General features: G+C 52.0%; 2 protein-coding genes across 8 annotated transcripts in view; one reads left to right on the plus strand and one right to left on the minus strand.

Moving 5' to 3' along the window:
- The first annotated feature begins 1534 nt into the window (after nucleotides 1–1534).
- DCAF15 (DDB1 and CUL4 associated factor 15) lies at nucleotides 1535–10440 on the plus strand. 2 transcript variants are annotated; one of them, XM_020995280.2, is made up of 13 exons: nucleotides 1535–1707; nucleotides 4296–4393; nucleotides 4629–4764; nucleotides 5040–5146; nucleotides 5258–5397; nucleotides 5795–5965; nucleotides 6709–7134; nucleotides 7240–7331; nucleotides 7430–7558; nucleotides 8080–8165; nucleotides 8580–8684; nucleotides 8762–8877; nucleotides 9804–10440. In XM_020995280.2, exons 1-13 carry the CDS (start codon nucleotides 1576–1578, stop codon nucleotides 9857–9859), a joined length of 1794 nt encoding a protein of 597 aa, XP_020850939.1. In that variant the 5' UTR covers nucleotides 1535–1575; the 3' UTR covers nucleotides 9860–10440. The 2 variants fall into 2 exon arrangements, with proteins under 2 accessions (XP_020850939.1, XP_020850938.1); XM_020995279.2 differs by having other exon boundaries at nucleotides 8762–10440.
- Nucleotides 10441–10665: 225 nt separating this feature from the next.
- Nucleotides 10666–19653, minus strand: part of RFX1 (regulatory factor X1) — a 38028-nt gene continuing 29040 nt past the window's right edge. For 4 of the 6 annotated variants that reach the window (XM_020995041.2, XM_020995042.2, XM_020995040.2 and 1 more), the window contains 14 exons: nucleotides 19367–19461; nucleotides 18034–18343; nucleotides 17464–17645; nucleotides 16545–16664; nucleotides 16320–16435; nucleotides 15863–15981; nucleotides 15617–15726; nucleotides 15176–15327; nucleotides 14995–15092; nucleotides 13781–13930; nucleotides 13388–13596; nucleotides 13154–13307; nucleotides 12989–13034; nucleotides 10666–12784 (listed from right to left, as the gene is read on the minus strand). In XM_020995041.2, the coding sequence (XP_020850700.1) occupies nucleotides 12618–12784; nucleotides 12989–13034; nucleotides 13154–13307; nucleotides 13388–13596; nucleotides 13781–13930; nucleotides 14995–15092; nucleotides 15176–15327; nucleotides 15617–15726; nucleotides 15863–15981; nucleotides 16320–16435; nucleotides 16545–16664; nucleotides 17464–17645; nucleotides 18034–18343; nucleotides 19367–19461 (2028 nt within the window). In that variant the 3' untranslated portion in view covers nucleotides 10666–12617. Of the gene's footprint in view, nucleotides 12785–12988; nucleotides 13035–13153; nucleotides 13308–13387; nucleotides 13597–13780; nucleotides 13931–14994; nucleotides 15093–15175; nucleotides 15328–15616; nucleotides 15727–15862; nucleotides 15982–16319; nucleotides 16436–16544; nucleotides 16665–17463; nucleotides 17646–18033; nucleotides 18344–19366; nucleotides 19462–19653 lie in introns of those variants that run through there. The other 2 variants (XM_020995043.2, XM_020995046.2) reach the window with 2 other exon arrangements.

Raw genomic sequence — 19653 nt, forward strand, 5'->3', positions numbered from 1 at the left:
AGGAAAGTACATCTAGACCATGCAGTTCCAGAGTTGTGAGTTGTCATGGCTATGTGTGTTTTGTACATGCATCCCTACCTCATTACTATTGTACTGTAAACTGGTACTTTCTCTTACTCCCCCTCCTTCCAGTAGATTCTTAGTGTCTTTGCATGAGAGTGTGTTTCAGGATGTTTTTGGGAAATATTTTATTACTACCATTCTTGCTGTTTGAGTAAATGCTTTTGCTGAAGAAGTGAATTTACTGACTGATTGTTAAGGGGAAATACGTTAGTGGGGGCTTGTAAAATGCTAGTGTTAAGAGGCATTAATGACAACCCACAAGGGTGCCCTCTAAAACCAAATGAATAGTAGCATATACCTTTCTGGCGATTGATTATTCAATTCAATGAGTATTTATTTAGTGCTTACTATGTTATATCTATATACAAAGACAAAAGTAAACAATCCCTGCTCTCAGGGATCTTACATTTTATTTGGCTCCTAACCTTTGACTCATCTTTAATTCCTTCCTTATCCTCCTGCTTCCCCATCCCCTCCAATCAGTTGCCAGGTCCTGCTAGCCTTTACGGTTACAATATCTCTCATATTTGCTCTCCCTCTCAGTGCCATCATCCTGGCCACCCATTACCTCTTACCTGGACTGTTGTAATCACTTCCTAACCCTGAGTTCAGTTTCTGCTAAAACCAATCTTTCCTGCACGAGTCACCAGACCCATATTCATAATGTCATGTGCCTCCTCTTCTCAGTAACCTCACTGCCCATAGGAATAAATTCAAACTGTGATATTAACATTCAAGGTCCTCCATTCAATGGCCCCTCCAGACTGGCCCACTCTCTATACCACTCTATGTGCCCCCAAGTTTTCCCATTTCTATCTTTTGAGACGGCAGCAGCCTAAACCTGGAAGCCCTCCCCATTCGAAGCCTTTCCTGATACTTAGATGGGGAAGTTTCCTTGCTCTGAACCTCGTTATGATGTTATCCAGACTTTTTCATTCTCCACTGAAGGCAGGCTCTCATCACTCCCTCCCCAGCCCATAGTAGGTACTTGGGGGGGAGGGGAATGAATGAAAGGCTCCAGGTAGTTGCCAGGGTAACAGGACTTGAGTGTAGTCTATCAGGCACTATCCACAGACACCCCAAAGAAGTGGCGACTAGGCCCCTTCTGGACCACAGAGAGTCCTGGGTGCCAGGGCCTCTTATGGTCTCTATGGAAACCTAGCGGCCTCACGGGGGCGTTTCGATAACGAGATTGACAAATCCCACTGCCCATAGGCTAAGAGTTGTCTGCAGGGGAGCTGAGCACATTCTGCTTATTGATTGGTTAATATCACGGGGAAGGCGGGGTCAATAGAACTGGCAGCGCATGCGGCCTACCGAAATGCGACTGCGGCGCCAGGTTTACCAATCACCATCCGGGATGGCTTTGATGGACAAGTCGAGCGGGAAGAAGCTCCGAGGTCCGACTCCCCTCCAACCGGCTAGCCGCATCCCTCGGATAGGGCCAATGAAGAGGCGGAGGGGGTGGGGCGACGGGGCCGGTTGCTCCGGAAGTGGAGGGAGGGGGTGAAAATGGCGCCCAGCTCGAAATCGGAGCGGAACAGCGGGGCCGGGAGCGGCGGCGGAGGCGGCGGAGGCCTTGGAGGGAAGCGGGCCGGAGGGCGGCGGCGGGAACATGTCCTCAAGCAGCTGGAACGTGTCAGGGTGAGAGCTCGGCCGAGGCCCGGAGGATCGGGCGGGGGAGGGGGCTCCCGAGGGGAGAACCAGAGAGGGGAGGGCGTCCGGGGGGGAGGGGCATGGGGGGGGTGTGCATTCTGGGGGGAAGGGCCTTAGAGGGGAGGGCGCTGGGGGGAAGGGGGAGGAGAAGGAAGGGATTGTGGGGAGAAGGGAGTGGGGGGCTGGGCTTTGGAGAGGGAGGGGGAACGAAGGCCTTATAGGGGTCGGTGAGGTGGGTCGTGAGGGGCGAGAGCATCGGAGGTGGAGGAGAAGGTGATGGAGGAAAGCGCTTTATAGAGGAGGAAAGCTCTAGCAGATGGGAGGAGTGACAGGGAAGGGTGTTATGGAGACCTGGTAGTGGAGAAGGGGTACGGAGGAATGGGGGTGGTGGTAGGAGTGGGTATTATGAGAGTGGGCTCTCCAGGGGTGGGAGAAGAAAGGGGTGCTTCAGCGAGGGCGCTTCTGGAAAGGGGGGAGACCCTTCTAGCAAGAGCATTGGAGAAGGAAAGAAGTGATGGAGAAGAACATGTTACAGAGCAGAAGCCCTTATGCTGGGCATTAAAGGGTAATGTGGATAATAGGTGTTATAGGAAGAGAATATATTCTAGAGAATAATAAAACCTGATAGTTGATGTTAGAGGGGGTAGGTGTTGTAAGGAGATAGGCTGTTAAAGAGTAAAAGAACTATGAACGGGATGGGGATTGAGGGCAGTGGTGGGAGGCAGGTTTATGGTAAAGCCTTGGGTTAGATATGCACATATCTCATCTCCGACTGGAGCTTCAGGCTCCAACTCACTCATATGCTCACTCACATTGTCTCTGTCCCATCAGTACCTAACAAGAAAATGAAAGCCTAGGAAACTTGGCAGTTCTAGTAATGTATTCAGGGTCCAAGCAGTCCATTCCTAGACACTTACAAAATCCCACTGTGAGCCCATCTCGGGGCCAGGGAAGGATCATAGGTTTGGAGCTGGAAGGGCCTTAGAGATTATCTAAACCAACCCTTCCTTTTTCAAATGAGAAAACTGAGGCTTAGTTCAGTTATTTTTTTTAGTTGTGTCTGACTCTTCATGACCCCATTTGGGGTTTTCTTGGCAAAAATACTGGAGTGGCTTGCCATTTCCTTCTCCAGCTCATTTGACAGATGAGGAAACTGAAGCAAACTGGATTAAGTCACTTGCCCAGGGTCACACAGCTACTAAGTGTCACTGCTAGTAAGTAAGATTTGAACTCAGGAAGATTAGTCTTTCTGGCTCTAGGCCTGGTGCTCTATCCATTACTTCACCTGAGGCTCAGAGGGGTTAAATGCCTTTCCAGAAAGAGTCTAATCTTCAGGGGTTTACTTTTAGTGGGGATACTAGGGGTGTGTGTGTATGTGTGTGTGTACACAATGTATATATATCATTAAAGTTTTCATGCAGTGAGTGTTTCTTGAGCTTAGCCTTGAAAGATAGGAAAGCAGTGGTATTGAGCACTGAATTTGAGGAGTAGAATGGGTTCATGGTATTACTGTTTTTGTCATTGACTTGGATTAAAGCATAGATGGCATACTTATCAGTATTACCAATGTTCTGAGCTGGGAGGCATAATTGACACAAATGAAACGATCCCAAAATGTTTCCAGGAGGCTAGAATAGTGGGCCAAATATAATTAGATGAAATTTATTAGGGACAAATGTAAAGTACTTCGTGCTGGTTCAAAAAATCAACTTCACTAGGCCAGTATTGAAGGAACTGTGGTTGGACAATAGCTTATTTGAAAGACTTCTAGGGGGTTTGGTGACTGTAAGCTCCATGTGAGTCAGTGGTGTGAGATGGCAGCCAAAGAAGCCAATTCTGGAGATCTTGACTTTTGACAATCACATATAGGAACTGAGGATGCTTAACCCCAAGAGACTATAGGAAAGGATTTGATAGTCAAATGTTTGAAGATGTTATTGTGGGGAAGAAGGCATAGGTTTATTCCACATGGTCCCAGAGGGCAGAAGTAGGAGCAGTGGGTAAGAGTTGTAGAGAGGCAAACTTAGGTTTAATGTAAGAAAACATTTCCTCACAAAGACACCTTTCCCAAATGGACATGGGCTGTCTTAGGAGAAAGTAGCTTCCCCTTTCCTGAGGGTCTTTAAGAGATGGTTCAGTGATGTCTTGTTAGGGATGGTATCAAGAGCTTTCCAGTTCCATTCTGGGTTGGACTGGATGACTGATCTCTGAGCTTCTATGACTCTCTCTGTTTGGAAAGTGGGGATGGAGATTCTCTTTAGGAAGGGAGACATGAAAGCAACAGGATATGGATAATTGGGAATGGCAGGAGCAAAGGCACGAGGGGAGGAAAGGCTAACTGATGTTCAAAGGGCAGGTAAATTAGGCTCAAGACAATAAGACTGAGGCAATTTGGATTATATATTGAAAGCTACTTCTCTGAGAGAAGAAAGTTGGGAAATGGGGTGACAGAGTGACCGGGAGTCAGAGGAAGTTCATTGAAGGGAAGAGGAGAGCAGGGCAGACTTGGATGGACTCTGCCTCTGGAGTGGAGAGAAGTAGTTTGATTATTGGCCTCCCCCTCTTCCCATCCCCAGATTAGCGGGCAGCTCTCCCCTCGGCTCTTCCGTAAGCTACCACCCCGTGTCTGCGTATCCTTAAAGAGCATTGTGGATGAAGATTTCCTTTGTGCAGGGTGAGGTTGGAACAAGGCTGTGTGCTTGTATACTAGGATGGGGAGTATGGGGTGGGTGGGTGGGGGATGGATATCAGAATTAGGGGTGAAGTTGGGACAAGGCTGTGTGTCTGTATGCTAGGATGGGGCAGTATGGGGTGGGTGTCACAATTAGGGGTGAGGTCAGGGGCAGGGGTGAAGGGAGGAAGAGTAAGGCTGGTGCTTCTCAGATGCCAGAAAAGTACCCTCTCCACAGGCACATCTTCCTGGGCTTTTCCAAGTGTGGCCGCTATGTCCTCTCCTATACAAGCAACAGTGGCGATGATGACTTCTCCTTCTATATCTACCACCTGTATTGGTGGGAATTCAACGTCCACAGCAAGCTGAAGCTGGTAGGAAGGCGGGGCTGGAGTAACCCCTCCGTGGGCCTCCTCGCCACTTGCTCATCCCTTCTCTTCCCTGGGCAAGGGGCAATCCCACCCAGCTCTCAATCTGTATCCTGGGCCAAGAAGAAAGAGGCCTGGGTTTGAGTCTCCACTCTTCAAGTCCCTCCTCTCCTTGGGTTTTGGTTTCCTTTTCTGTGAGATGAGAGGGTTGGATGAGGTGATCACAAAGAGCCTTCTATTACTAAACGCTGTTCATGGTTCCTGTGCAATCCTGCCCACAGGTGAGGCAGGTGCGGCTCTTCCAGGATGAAGAGATTTATAGTGACCTGTATCTGACTGTTTGCGAGTGGCCCAGTGACTCTTCCAAAGTCATCGTCTTTGGCTTCAAGTGAGGGCTTGTGGGGCGGGGGACGGGGGGGGGGGCTGGGGATTGACATTGGGGAGGAAAGAGGAGGAGGTTGGGATTGGTGTGGGCTCAGCCTGCCCCCTGCCCCCTTAGCACCCGGTCAGCCAATGGGATTCTAATGAACATGATGATGATGAGTGATGAGAACCACCGGGACATCTACATTAGCACTGTGGCTATGCCACCCAGAGACCGCTGCCCTAGCTGCCGAGATGCCAGCCTTGCCCATCCTGGTGAGTGGACCTGCATGTGGCCCAGGCTAGGGACAGAGGAAGGATTCTTATCATTAGTGTACCAAGAATACCAGGGTATTTGTGTCATAAGGGTGCAGTGTAGCCATGAAGTAGCCCAGGCATGTACTGTAAGCATGCTTCTGTTAACATGTGTGTGTGGTAGTTGTATCATGGATGTCATAGGCTGTGTGTCCTATGTACTGCCCGTGCATTTGCAGATGCTTGTTGGGTGTACTCTTGTCTTGGGAGAGGCATGTCTTGGTGTGGGCATGTTACAGGTCTCTTCAGGTGTGTTTTGTTCATGTTTGCTGCATGGGGTACATGTGGAAATGTGTCACTATCATGTACCATAGGCATTTGTTACAGCCCTGCGTATGTGTCTGTGTGTGTGTTTCAGGAGACCCTAGTGCCCATTGCCTGAGACACGGGTTCATGCTGCATACCAAGTACCAGGTGGTCTATCCCTTCCCCACCTTCCAGCCAGCCTTCCAGCTCAAAAAGGACCAGGTGGTGTTGCTCAACACCAGTTACTCCCTGGTGGCCTGTGCAGTCTCTGTCTGCTCAGCAGGTAGGCTTGTGACTCCGAGCCATGGCTTCAGCCCAGCTGACTGGCCCTCCCTCAGCTACTTGTAGAGCTGAGGCACTGTGGTCAGTCCTGATGGCTTATAGGATTGCAGAGTTGGAAGGACTTTAGAAATCATGTAGTCCAACCTCTTTGTTTTATACGTGGGGAAACTGAGACTCAGAGAGGTCGTGACTTACTCGGTTTCGTGTAAGTAACAGGATTTGATTTCTGACCCAGTGTCTCTTTAGAATGATAGTTCCTAGACACCAACTCCATTCTCTACTGGGTGGAAAATGTCCTTCCTTTCTTTGTAGACTCAGCTTTCTTTCCCCTACCCTATGACTAAGTGAAAGAATTAGGCATCAGACAGAATTTTTCTTCAGTGTTATCTGTTTCTTGATGCTGCCTTGGAACACTAGATCATAAGATTTCTAGCCAGGAGGTACTTTATAGGTTATCTAATCGAATCCCCTATAGGAGAGAGAATTAAGGTCTAGATAGGGGAAGAGACTGACCTGCTCTCATGAGAGTTATAGAATATAGAGGTGGAAGGAGTCTTAGCTGCCATCTAGTCAGTGCTGCCTTAGTCTCTTGTCTCCCATTTTACATCTAAAGAAACAGATACCAAGAGAGAAATGACTTGCCCAGGTTCTAACCCAGAGTTCTCTGGTTTGCCTTTGTAAGTTATGAGCCCTCATGTTCTTTCCCCCTAACCTGCTTCTCTCCACTCCATCCCCCTATTCTAGGTGACAGCAGTTTCTGCCAAATCCTCTATGACCGAACCACCCATCCGCCAGCCCCACCTGACCCTCCTGGGCCCCCGAGCCGAGAGGATCCCCCTGTGTCCAGAGGACCCTGTCCAGAGGCCACCCCTGCTCGCCCTCCAGAGCCCTCACCAGCTGTTGCCAAAGCCAAGGAATTTGTGGCTGACATTTTCCGGAGGGCCAAGGAGGCAAAGGGTGGTGCTGTGGAGGAGGCCCGACAGCCCCCCTGCCTGGGGGCCTCGGGCAGCCGCTGTCGTCTGCCCTGTGAGGCCCCACCCCTGGACAGGGAGTCAGGACCCCGGGACAGTCCTCCTGACACAGTGCCCCCCATTGCAGAGCCGGGTTATGTCAACTACACCAAGCTCCATTATGTTCTGGAGCCTGGGGACTGGGCTGAACCAGAGGATGGTGAGGAGAGGGTGCAGGTGAGGGGAGGGCAGAACAGAGGCCTGCTCCAGACCTCAAAGTCTCACCCCTATCTATCATTCTGTTCCCCTCTTCCACCACCTCCAGGGTTTGAAGATGACAAAATCTCCCTTCCGTTTGTGGTGACCGATCTCCGGGGCAGGAATCTACGGCCTATGAGAGAGCGGGCAGTTTTCCAGGTATGCAGCGCAGGGGTCAGGGACAGAGGAAAGCCACCCTGGGCCAAAGAGGAGTGAGCATATGTGTATGTCTATCTCTGGCCCCTTGTCCATTAAAGGGCCAGTACCTGACAGTGGAACAGCTGACGCTCGACTTTGAGTATGTCATTAATGAAGTCATCCGAAATGATGCCACTTGGAGCCACCAGTTCTGCTCGTTCAGTGACTATGACATCGTCATTTTGGAGGTGTGTGCCCTCTGGGGTGGGAGTGGGCGTGGGAGACATAAATGGCATAGAAGTTCTTCTCACCTAAGACCACCTTGTGTCCACTTTGTATGGGTCTTGTAAATACACATATTGTCTCCTTAATGGAATGTAAGCTTCTTGGGGGCAGGGACTGATACATTTTTGTCTTTGTGTTCCCCAGCACCTAGTACAGCAATTTCCACAGAGTAGGTGATGAACACATGCCGATGTAGAGAGGAAGGAGCACTAGACTGAGACCGAAGGACCTGGGTTTGAGTCCTGGCTCTCATAATTTTTTAGCTGCATGATTAGGAAAATCATTTCCCCTCTCTCTACGTCTCAATTTCCTCATCTCTCAAGTGGGAATAATATCTGCTCACAACTGAGGGTTGTGAATTAAATACTTTGTAAATCTTAAATTGCCATAGAAATGTAAGCTGTTATTATTGGGTTCCAGCCTGTGATGCTGCAGGGCTCTGGGGCCTCTCCTCATTGTCCTCCCCTGCTCTCTCCCCTACCAGGTCTGTCCTGAAACCAACCAGGTCCTCATCAACATTGGCCTGCTGCTCCTGGCCTTCCCTTCCCCCAATGAGGAGGCCCAGCTCCGGTGAGGGAGGGGGGAGGGAAATGCTCGCCCCTGTGTCCCCAAGGCCTGCCACTGACCAAGCACAGGATAATGACACTGCCCCCTCAGCCTTCACTACAGGCCTTTTAGCTCTCCCACTTGACAGCTCTCATGGTTTAGTCAAAAGAGCAATAGATATGGAGTCAAGAGAACCTGGCTTCGGACCCTTTCTCTGCCATTTGGTAGCTGGGTGATCCTGGGCATAGTGCTTCCCTTCTCAAAGTGGTAGTTTTCCCCATCTATAAAAAGAGGGGGTTGGATGAGGTAACCTGTAAGGTTCCTTGCAGCTCAGAATCCTATGATTCTCTCATTTCCACTCTTCTCCACTCCACCCCTTCCCCAGCGGTCTAGGCCATTTCCCTTGGGCCTCAGTTTATCCTCTGTCCTGCCCTCTAGACCAAAGACCTATCATACCAGCTTGAAGGTGGCCTGGGACCTGAACACAGGTATCTTCGTTACGGTCAGCGTGGGTGATCTCACTGAGGTCAAAGGGCAGACCAGGTGAGGCCAAGGCTGATTTAGAAAGGAGGGGGTCTGTCCCACCCAGGATCCTGTGTAAGCTTCCTTTTTCCTTCCAGCGGTAGTGTCTGGAGCTCCTATCGAAAGAGTTGTGTGGACATGGTGATGAAGTGGCTTGTGCCCGAGAACAGTGGCCGTTATGTCAACAGGATGACCAATGAGGCACTGCACAAAGGTGGGGCTCAGGCAGTCTCAACCACCCAGCGTTCTCTTCCTCTGCTTGCTTGGCCTGTCGGTCTTCTTATCTGGCTTTGACTTCTGAGGGCGCAGAGGCCCCCACCTAAAAACCTGCCCTTCCCCTCATATAAAGGCCCTGCTCATTCAAGTATCAATCATTGATCTGTAACTGCAACACTAGGACTGTGCCTAGGACATGTTGTCCCAACTCCAGATAGAATGGAACTAGAGAAGGCCCCCAAGCTAACGGCAGCAAAGATAGAAGGGGGCCGCTGGAGGAGTAGGGAATGGGCAGAGAGGGACAGACTAAAGAGGACTCCAGTCTGGAATGGGAAGACTGGAGGGGGAAAAGAGATTTTGGAGGGCACAGACGGAGTGACCTTCAATGAATCTGGTCACCAGATCCCAAAATTAATAGGGTAAGGAGCCTTTATGTTTTTACACTATGAGATGATATTAGGACAAAAGGCTGCCCTACTCCTGTGATAGGAATTCACTTTATGGGGACTTGGGACCTCCCAGAGGTGTCTGTCAGTGACACAAAGCAGAGATGGGTTCATAAAGGTTTGGCTACATTGATAGTGTGTATCATATCCTTTATCCTAGAAGTAGCACTGGATTTAAATGCTGGCTCTTTTGTTTACTGTCTGACCTCGAGCACGTCATTTAACCTCTGGGCCTCAGTAGAACGGCCCCTCCACCTCTTAAAGTCCTGTGATCTTTCCTGTGTGATTTTGGCCAAGTGTCTTCTCTCTGTGCTTTAGTTTCCTCTGTCAAGTAAGGGGGTTGGATTGGATGTTCTGAGGGCCATTCCAGCTTAACTCCTTCGAGCCTATAAACAAGAGGCAGAAAGGGTGCCCAGAAGAAGTTGGGATGTACTTGTCTTGTGTGTGTGTGTATGTGTGTGTGTCCCACCCCCTCCAGGCTGCTCCCTGAAGGTCCTGGCTGACAACGAGCGGTACACATGGATTGTGCTGTGAGGAGCCCGGGGGCTCTGGCACCCACTGCTCTGGACACTGACTCGATACTACCTCCTCGTTTTGGGTTGGATTTTGTTGTTACTTGGGGGCTTCTTGTTTCTCCCATCCTGTCCCCTAGTATTAGGTTGGGAGGTGGGGGGGCGGGGGGGGGGAGGGAAGGCTCTGGCTCTGGAAGGCCTCCCCCCCTCCCCCCTTGGAAGGTGGGCTAGGCTGGGGGAAGGTAAGGTAAGGCCCCCCAGGAGCCCTGGAGCCCAGATCCCTTTTATTTATGCCTATTTAAGTGGGGGCAGGGGAGGGACCCCTGGGGATTAAGTGGCCAGGGCTACCTAGGTTGCTGAGTTCCTTGGCAAAGAGAGCCCTGTCAGCCCCGGGCACAGGGAAGAGGGCCAAGAGAAGCTTCAAGAGACTCAGCTTCTCCCCACCCCCTCCTCCCTTCCAGGCCAGGGCCTTTGGTTTCATGTATATTCTAAAAGTTTTCTTGGCTGCCAGTTGTGGATGCCAGTTCCTTGAGAGGTCAAGTTAACTGACCCCTCTCCCTGCCCCCTCCCCCCCATTCATGTAATAAATGTTTTAATTTCTGAGACTGTGTGAACTCCCTTCAGGGTCATATCCTCACCCCCGAGCCCCACCCCCCACCCCTACCCCCAATCAATCTGTGAGACAGTTGGCTCTGCATCTCATCTTTACCCTCAAGTCGGGAATGATTTGTGCTCTGGGTCAGAGATAGAGTGAGTAGTCAGGAACCAGAGCCCTGACCTGCACCAAAGCAGAAGAGGCTCCAGGACAAAGCTGGGGGAGTCAGCTGGTAGCCAAAGAACACAGCAGAATTTATTGTGTTTTAAGAAAGTCTACAAAAAGGTAGAAAACAGCTTGGGCTCTCTAGACTACCACACGCTTTGACACTTTCACCACCACAGGGAAGAGGGCCTGGCTGCCCAGGCCCAAGGTGGCACCAGCCACCAGCAGAGTAGGGGGCCAGTCCCCTCAGCTGCTGCTCTTGGAGCACACAAAATAGTGATTTTTTTTTTATACAATAAGGTCAGGTTTTTTTTTGTTTGTTTTTTGTTTTGCCATAAACATCTATCTCACATGTTGAAAACACTGAAAAAATTGGAACGAATAAGGCCATGATGGTTGGAAAAACCTCAACAGCTACCAACTCTGGAGTGGATATCGCTCACAAATCGCACAATAGTTATGTGGTTTAAGAGAGAGGGTTAGATCATTACATTACAAAAGCACAGATCTCTGGAAAACTAGAATAGCTAAGAAGGTTCCATGACAAACCAGCATCGTAGAGGGCAGCTGTTGAGGGGGTGAGGGGGGTGATCTGTATGAGTGAGGGCTACCCAGGCCCCTGCTGGCCTACCTGCTCCAGGGGAGGCTGGCCACACTTGGGAGGAGGCACCTTGGCCCGAGCTCCCTGAGCTGGGGTAGGCTGGCAGCTCTCAGGGCAGTGTCAATCTAGCACTGGTCTTTGGAAGCTAGGAGGGAACAAGGAAGCCTCTCCTGCTCATTCCCCCACATCAGCTGTCTGTCTCTCCCCTGCCCCTGGGGAGGGAGAGGGTCCTGCCACAGCTTCAGGCCTAGGTGGGATGAGGCAGAGGTGGAAGTACAGCCTGTGAAGGAGAGGGCCTCTCCCAAGGCTTGATGGAGGCCTGCAATGCTCCCTCACAGCAGAGGGTGCCAAATGTGTGTGTGGGGGGGGGTCAGGGAAGGAGATTGATGGGCAGGGCCCTGACCCACAAGCCCTCACCTAAAGCAGTGCCCAGAACTGCTTTAATTGCACTTAAACCAAGAAGGGAAGCGGGGGGGGGGGGGGGGGGGGGGATTCTGGGGGGTGACAGGGACCTCCGCACTTTAGCAAGTGCTCTTAAGAGAGCAGCGACCCCTCCCCCTACCCATACTACCTGTGTCCGAGGTGGCAGCTCAGCATCCCCTAAACCCCAGACAGACTGGGGTGGGGGTGGGGGGCAAGCCACTGTGCAAAGCCCGAGCTTGGAATCAGTTCCAGGGAGTAGGAGAGGGTGAGGGAAACCCGGGAGCCACCATGCCCACCACAGGGAGCTGTCTCCCTACAGAGCAGACAGCCCCTTGGGCCAGGCTTGGCACAGCTCTGGGCCTGTGCAGGTGGCCAGGGGAAGAGAAGATGCTGTACTCTCCCTCTTGCTCCAGGCCATGCCTACTGCCCTAGGGAGCCTGCCACCAGTCAGGACACTCAGTTTGTTCCTTAAGGCACATCTTGTCTTGTGTCAGTGTTTGCAGTATTGAGGAGCCAGCTCCCCTCCCCCCACAAATCCTTCCAGTGCAGCCAAGTGGTTCTTGCCCTGGGATTGTGCTGCCACCCACCCCCCGTACCCCGCAGGGACAAACAAAGGCCACAGGAAGGGGTGGGTTTGCAGGGGGCGAGGGGTGCAGGGCCAATGCTTTCCCTGCTTGGAGCTCTCCTGCTCCGCCCCCCTCAGTAGCTAGGGGTGCATCTTGCCCTACAATGAGGGCCAGAGCGAAAACACGCCAAGTCCCATGAGCTACAAAGAAGCCTGGAGTCTAGCTGGGACTTTGGTGTCTGTTGAGGGAAGGAGAGTAGGGGTAGAGGGTAGAAGGCTGGTGAGGCCAGGCTTCTCCTTTGCTGGAAGCCTGGGCTCATGGGATTCCCACAGCTACAAGGTGGGTTTGGGGTAGGTGGCCCTTGAAACAGCCCTTGCCCTGCCCTCTGAGGGCCAGAGTCCTGGGGAGCCCCAGCAAATAGCCAGGGCTTTTAGCTTGAGGGCAGGGCCTGCACGAAGATGCCCCGTCCGTCGGTCCTTGCCAGCTTGGCAGGGGGCTCCAGGGGCTCTGAGCTGAGGGCAGTCGACTCACTGGAATTGAGCGAGATCTCTTGGGGCAGTTCATCTTCACTCTCCTCCTCTTCTTCTTCCTCCTCATCTGGGTTCATGGAGGGGTCTGGGTTCAGGGCTTGCTCTAGACAGGAGCTCCTCCCCCCTCCCACTCCACTCCAATGGGGCTGGGATACTCAGGCCCCTTTGCCCACTCTGCCCCACAGCTGGTGCCCAAACGAGGTGGGGACCCAGGTATCCAAAGGTCCTCACCAGCCCCAGGAGGAGCTGAAGTGGGAGAGGCCCTTCCTACCTTTGTCGGGATCCAGGGGGTTCAGGGAACTGGCCAGGTTGGCAAACTGTACAGGGGAGAGTGGGCCCGGGGAACAGTTAGGGTGGGTGAGCTGCCTCTTTTTTTTCCCTTCCCCTACCTCCCCCACCTCCCCCCAACCTTCCTCAGTCTACCTACTGTACCCACCTCGCCCATGACAGCAATAGGTGTCTCTCCCTTGGCCTGGGCCACCCGGTGCTCAATCAGATAGTACATGTACTCGTCATACAAGAGGCGGATCAAGTGGAATGAGCCAAAGCTGGCCGCACTACGCAGGGTCAGGTCCCGGATGACCATGGAGCTAGAGGAAGAGGAGGCAGGCCTCGGGTTGGTGGGCTGAGCCAGGCTGCCCCTAGTCCCCATTCATCAGGCACCACCCACCTGTAGAAAGACCACTTGAGAAGGAAGAGTTTGGCAGCCTTGGGGAAGCTGGCACTGCCCTGGTAGGGCTTGAGCACCTGGCTCACCACGCCATCCAGCCAGCCTGCCCACTGCTCCAGTGAGTTCTGCTGCTGAAGAGTCACCTTGAAATCCTGCTCCAGCCGCTGCACAACGCGGTCCTCACAGCGGCATACCCATGAGGCCTGCTCCTGGGGAAACGCAGCCAGAGAGATGTGGCTTGGGACGTAGGCTCTGAGCCCACACCCAAGTGGTTGCCTCCTCGCACCATGTCATGGCATTCCCAGAAACCATTGTGGTTTCTGAGCAGGACAGGGCTGCCCATGAGCCTCCCCTCCCAGGATGGCCCCAGCTATCCTTAGGGACTGCTGGTACCTGCACATTGGCAAAATCAACGCGGTTGAGGTCGCTGAGCATCTGGTTGATTTGGGCCGTATTCTGAAGCACAGCCCGGGCCGCCTGGGCCAAATGATTGAGGGAGGTGTAGCGCCGAAGGGTCTGGGCAAAAGCACTGGCTGCGGCCACCTGCAGACAGAGCCCTTTCATGCCCTTGTTTCTGTGATCCCCTCCTCACCCACAGCCAGGCCCTGGAATAGCCCAACATCAGCACTACAGAGGACTTTTAAGACCATTGAGGCCAGCCTCCTTTTAGAGGTGAGAACTATGGACCAGAGTGTAGTGGTGACTTCAAGGGATCATAGGATTTAGTGCTAAATTATCTGGAGGTATTGAGAATATCTGGTACAACCAACTTATTTTATAGAAAAGTAAACTGAAGCCCTGTGGGGCAGCTGAGTGGCACAATGGATAGAGTGTTGGGCCTGGAGTCAGGAAGACTCATCTTCTTGAGTTCAAATCCGGCCTCAGACACTTCCTAGCTGTGTGACCCTGGTCAAGTCACTTAACCTTGTTTGCCTCAGTTCCTCATCTGTAAAATGAGCTAGAGAAAAGAAGTGACAAAATGCTTTGGTATCTTTGCCGAGAAAACTCCAAATGGGGTCACGAAGAGCTGGACATGACTGAAAGGACGAACAACAATAAAACCTGAGGCCTACCGAAGGAAAGAATTATCACACAGGTCGTGAGCGTGTAGCAGAGCTTGGGTCTGAATCCAGGTCTCTGGCTCCACATCAATTCAGTGTCCTCTCATTGGACCATATTCCTCTTCCTTCCCCTCTTACCTTGGACCACTGCAATAACCTGACCAGCCCGTCCCCTCTCATTTTTCCTGCATGGCTGCCAGTCCCCTTCCTACAGCCCAGCTCTAACTAGGTTGGGCTTCCTACTGTTTCTAGGATCAAGTCTAATTTCCTCAGGCTGGCATTTATGGCTCTTCACAGTTGGGGAAAAAGAGCACTGGGTCTGGGAATGAGAGGACATGAGTTCAAATTACAATTCTAGTTGCTATCTGTGTGGCCTTGAGTGACTCACTTTCTTTAGGACTCGGTTTCCTCTTCTGTAAAATAAAAGTGCCAAGATAACCTCTAATTCTAAATCCTACCTAAACTACACAAGTTCCAGGGGCCTTTGGTTTGGTGTTCTAGGATGGGGATGAGCTAATGCAGGTCAGGAAGCTCCATGCCCCTCACCTTCACCCGAACCATCTCTTCAGGGATGTTCATCATGGCATTGGTGAGCCAGCTCTCTAGGCTCTTGGCAAAATTCCGGATTGCTTGTGTCAAGGCACCTGTGGAGGACAGACAGAATGGTGGGAGAGGTGAGCAGAGCACTCCTGCCTCGGCTGGCTGCCCACAACCAAGCCCTACTCACTGGGGATGGGCCGCAGCACATCAGGGATAAGGATCTCCACCAGGCCCTGATACAGCAAGTTGTCACAGTCCTTGGTCCACTTGAGCACAGGCTCATACTTGGAGAGAAGCACCAGGCTGCTCTTGGGCAGTCGCTTCTCTGCTTCATCGTGGCTGTATGGAGACACACAAACAGGGACACAGACATGGACACATAATCAGGAACAGACATACATAGATATGATACGACACAGGGACGGTGACATGCATGTAGGGACATACATACATACATACACACATACATACATACATACATACATACGTGCATACGTACATACGTACATACGTACATACAGGAATACAGACAGACCCACACAGACATGAGTGAAGACCCCCTTCCTCAGTAAGAAGGCGTTAATGGGCTCCCTTGCTGTGGTTGCCCAGGGCTTCCTGCCATACTCACACAGTCAGGGAGGTGGCCTCACTGGGCTGATTGAGGTTATACCTCCAGAAGGTCTTCCACAGGGTCTCCACTAGTGTAAACTGCAGGTTAATCATGACATCCACAATGGCCTGGCAAGGAGGGGACAGAGAGTGATGAGGGCAGGGCAGGAACATCCCCATAGGAGGAAGAGCATGGCCCTACCCCCATGCTTCCTGGCTAGCAATGCTGGCCCTCTGGACCCTGATGCTGGGCCTGGCCCCATACCTCACAGTGCTCCCGGTACAGGACCTGGAAGGCCTTGATGTCTTCAGGTCCAATCCCCTCAGGGAGCACCTTGCCCTGTAGGTCAAGCTCAGTGAATTCTGGAAGGCTCCTTGAGGCATCTGTGGGGGTACAAAGGACCCAGGACAGGTCAGAGGAACGTAGCATTTATAGAAGGGACCTCAGAAATCATCTCATCCCAATTCCTCACTTTTGAGATGAAGAAACAGAAGCCCTGGGAGATTAAGAGAGCTGCCCAAGGTCAGGCTATCTAGTAGAACACAGGTCAGATTCTTAATCCAGTTCTTTTAATATTACACCTCTGTAGGGCTCAGGGAGTCTTGCCCCCCCTAAACACTTTTTGTGGTCCCATGTGGGTCAGGGAATTCCCAGGGGCAGCGGTGGGATTTGCAGTGTGGGCTGTGTAGCAATGTTCCTGGGCATGAGGACAGGTCTTTACCCAAGAACTGCTGGTATTGCTGAACTTGGGCACTGATGTCGGACAGGCCTGATGCCTGCTGCTGTCCTACTGCCACACCATTGGTCATGCCCTCCATCTTCTGGATTGGTTTAAGCCTGGGAAGGTAGAGGAAGTAAAGAGTGAGTCCAGGTGGGAGGGAATGTCTTCCCTCCCTGGTGCTTTGCCAGCCAGAGACCCCTAGGCTGGGCATCAAAGCCTACCTACCTCTGTTTCTGGGAGAAGGGCTGGCCTCGCATGGCCATGTGTTGCTGGTCTTCCATCAGGCGTAGCAGTGGAGAGTTGGCTTTGATACGCAGGCCATAGTAATGGTATTTGGAGTTCCCCCTGGAAAGGAAAGCAGCAAAGAAAAGAGGGGAAAGTTAGAGATAGGGTTTAGGCTAGAGATTCACTCATTTAACAATATTCATTGCCTGCTATTTGCAGAGCCTATGCTGGGCATGGTACAAAGTTTGGAGAAGACATTATCTTTGTGGAGGTCACAGTCTAGTAGGGAGATAATGTACTAACACAGATTGTTATAATTGACATCATGTGCACTAGGAAGGTATAAACAAAGTATTTTGTGAAGTCCCAAGGAATTCCAGTCATGGCTAAGGGAGGTGGAGGTGTGGAGTGATTCCCAGCATGGAAAACAGTAAATTTATTCTGCTGTCAATCTGAAAGACCCTAGGCCCAACCACCACCTTGTGGGCTTCCATCTAGTAATGCAGCCATTTAGCATGAGTATTGGCCAGGGCAAACCGAGAAGTTAAATGGCTTGCCCAAGGCCACAGTGTCAGAAGTGGGACTTGAATTCAGGTCTTCCAGATTCTGACGCCAACTCTCTATCCATTAGACCATACAGACTCTTTGAACAAGTTCACTGGGGGGAAATCTGCCCAAAATAACTCTCTAGTGGAGTGACTGAGGATGTCACCAAAAAGGGACTCACAACCTAAGAGGATGAGAAGAAATTCTTCACTTGACATATGTGATAAACCTGAGGCTTCATCATAACTACTAGTAGGTAGAGTTATGTGAGGAAAGGAGGAAGGGTCATCTCACTGGGGCCAAGGGCTTAATCCTGGGAACATCCTTGAGGCCTGGCTCTGGGGAAGGACCTCAAAACACTAGAGAGACCTACCGGGTGCCAAGTCGGCGAGTTCGGAGGCCCATGAAAACGGAGCGGATGAGTTTGCCAAAAGAGGCAGCATTGACGGGCTCTAACTTCTGCTCCTGGCAGTGCAGGAGGTAATGGCAATAGAGGGTGCTTCGGGGTAGGCTCACACCCTCAGCCGTCTCATAGTTATCCAGCAGCCACTGGACCTAGGGGGGGAGAGAAGTGGGGGGAGGGGGGAAGGGAGCCAACCCAGGGGCCAGCCCCCACCTAGGTAAGACCCTCGCTCATCACCCCTGTATGGCAAGGAGGCAACCAGGGCAGACCTAGGGCCCTCCTGGGGAAAGTGTCATGGGCTAACGCTTCTTGCTCCCTCTGTCCCCTCTGCTCATCCTCAACTCGGGCTCTCCCCTCCCTTTCTGATCCTTTCGTCCTGTACCCCTCACCTGGACAGTCACTACCCAGGGTAGTCACTAGAAGGCAGAAGACAGATGTGCTGCAGAAACATTCCCAAGGCTCTACCCCTGCCTCTGCCCCAAGTGATGTTCCTCTTCCCCACCCCTTCTCCCTCTAGGAGGGGGGCACTGGGGCACTTACAGTGGCTGGTGAGGCACGGGTGGTATGAGAGTACGACTGGCTGGAGCTGCCCAACATGTAGCCGCCCTGGATCACGTAGGTGCCGGCGCCGCCCCCGCCGCCCCCGCCGCCCCCTCCGCTGCTTGCGCCACTAGAGTTGGTGACGATCTGGCCACCCGACACATACATGGGCACTGAGCCACTACTCGCCACAGCCTGTGAGGTGGCAGGTGTGCTGACCTGCGCAGTTGTGCCCTGGGACTCATAGTAGCTGGTGCCCGCATTCTGGGTGTATAGTGGCGTCTCTGCGTAGGGGTAGGTACCTGAGCGACTGTAAGGAAAGCAGGGAAGAAGAGCGGCTGGGTGGCCATCTCTGTGGCAGAGCTTATGGGAATCCAAGAAATTACCAAATGTTTAGTGTCATAAGCCATGAGAGCCACTAATCAACCTGTCCCTAGAGCTAGGCTCTTCTTCTGCCTCTCAATAAGCTTTCTGGGACTTCTCCCATCAGAAGCATCCAACTGCTTTGGTCCAGTTGGGAACTGAGCTGAATATCATTCTTCCACCTTAGAATGGTACCAAAAAACTAACAAAGGGGAACTGAGAGAATGTTCTTTATAACTCTTCCACTTCTGTCACTGGCTCTATCACCCTTCTTGTCACTCTAGGCTAATGGCGGCTCTTCTTTTTATTTCCCCACCCCCTAGATCCAATCAATTGTCAAGGCCTATTTCTTCCCTCCTGTCCATTCCCACAGCCCTACACTTCCCACCTGGATTACTGCCATAGCCTCTGTGACGGAAGCCTTCCAACTTCAAGATCTTCCCTTCCATCTTGCCACAATTAATCTTCCCAAAGCCCAGCTCTGATCCCATTCCTTCTCAGTTCACAAAGAGCCTTCAGCTCTATCTTCCACTCCTTTTTAATGATCCTGTCCTACTCCTTTGGAGCTCGGCAGGTGGGTCTCTCCTGACAATGCCATGAAGTGCCAGGTTCACCCATCTCTGTGCCTTTGGGCACACCACCCCCTCCCCTGTGCAAGATGCCCTCCTTTCCCTCCACTTACAAAGATTCTGCCTGTCTACAAAAGACTATTTCAATCCCAGTCTCCTCCCATGTGACCACTGCCAGCATGAATCTTCCCACTTTCTGCTTGCCAGAACTGTTCTGATACGTTTCAGCCTCTCATGCCTTACAGAATCCTCTGATTGCTGGAGGTGAGCAAGCACCTTAAGGGTGGGCCTGTGATGGCTTTGCCTGTCTACAATGCAGAATAGCCCGGTCTATATCTGGAATTTGGGCTTCAGGAGAGCTGGGATGAAGGCTACAGGATCTTGCTCCTTGATGTACTCACATGGTGCTGGCTGTGTAGCTGGCATCACCGCCCTCCACATACTGAACCTGGCTGGGGTACACATGCTGCACGGGCACCTGCTGGAGCTGTTGCACCTGGGGCAAGAGACCAAGGGTTATGGGGAGGGCTAGCATCCTCTGACACTGGGGCCAGACAGCAGTAACTGAGCTGGAACTGAGGCACAGGCTGCACTGCAGATGATACAACAGGGCAAGGGACCCCTGGGACTGGGTTGCCTTCAGGCTTAAGCTTGGTCCAGGTCAGAGTTTCTACATGCAGGGCAGGAC

This window comes from Phascolarctos cinereus, unplaced genomic scaffold (assembly GCF_003287225.1).
Source record: "Phascolarctos cinereus isolate Bilbo 61053 unplaced genomic scaffold, phaCin_HiC Scaffold_4;HRSCAF=312, whole genome shotgun sequence".
Classification (NCBI taxonomy): Eukaryota; Metazoa; Chordata; class Mammalia; order Diprotodontia; family Phascolarctidae; genus Phascolarctos; species Phascolarctos cinereus.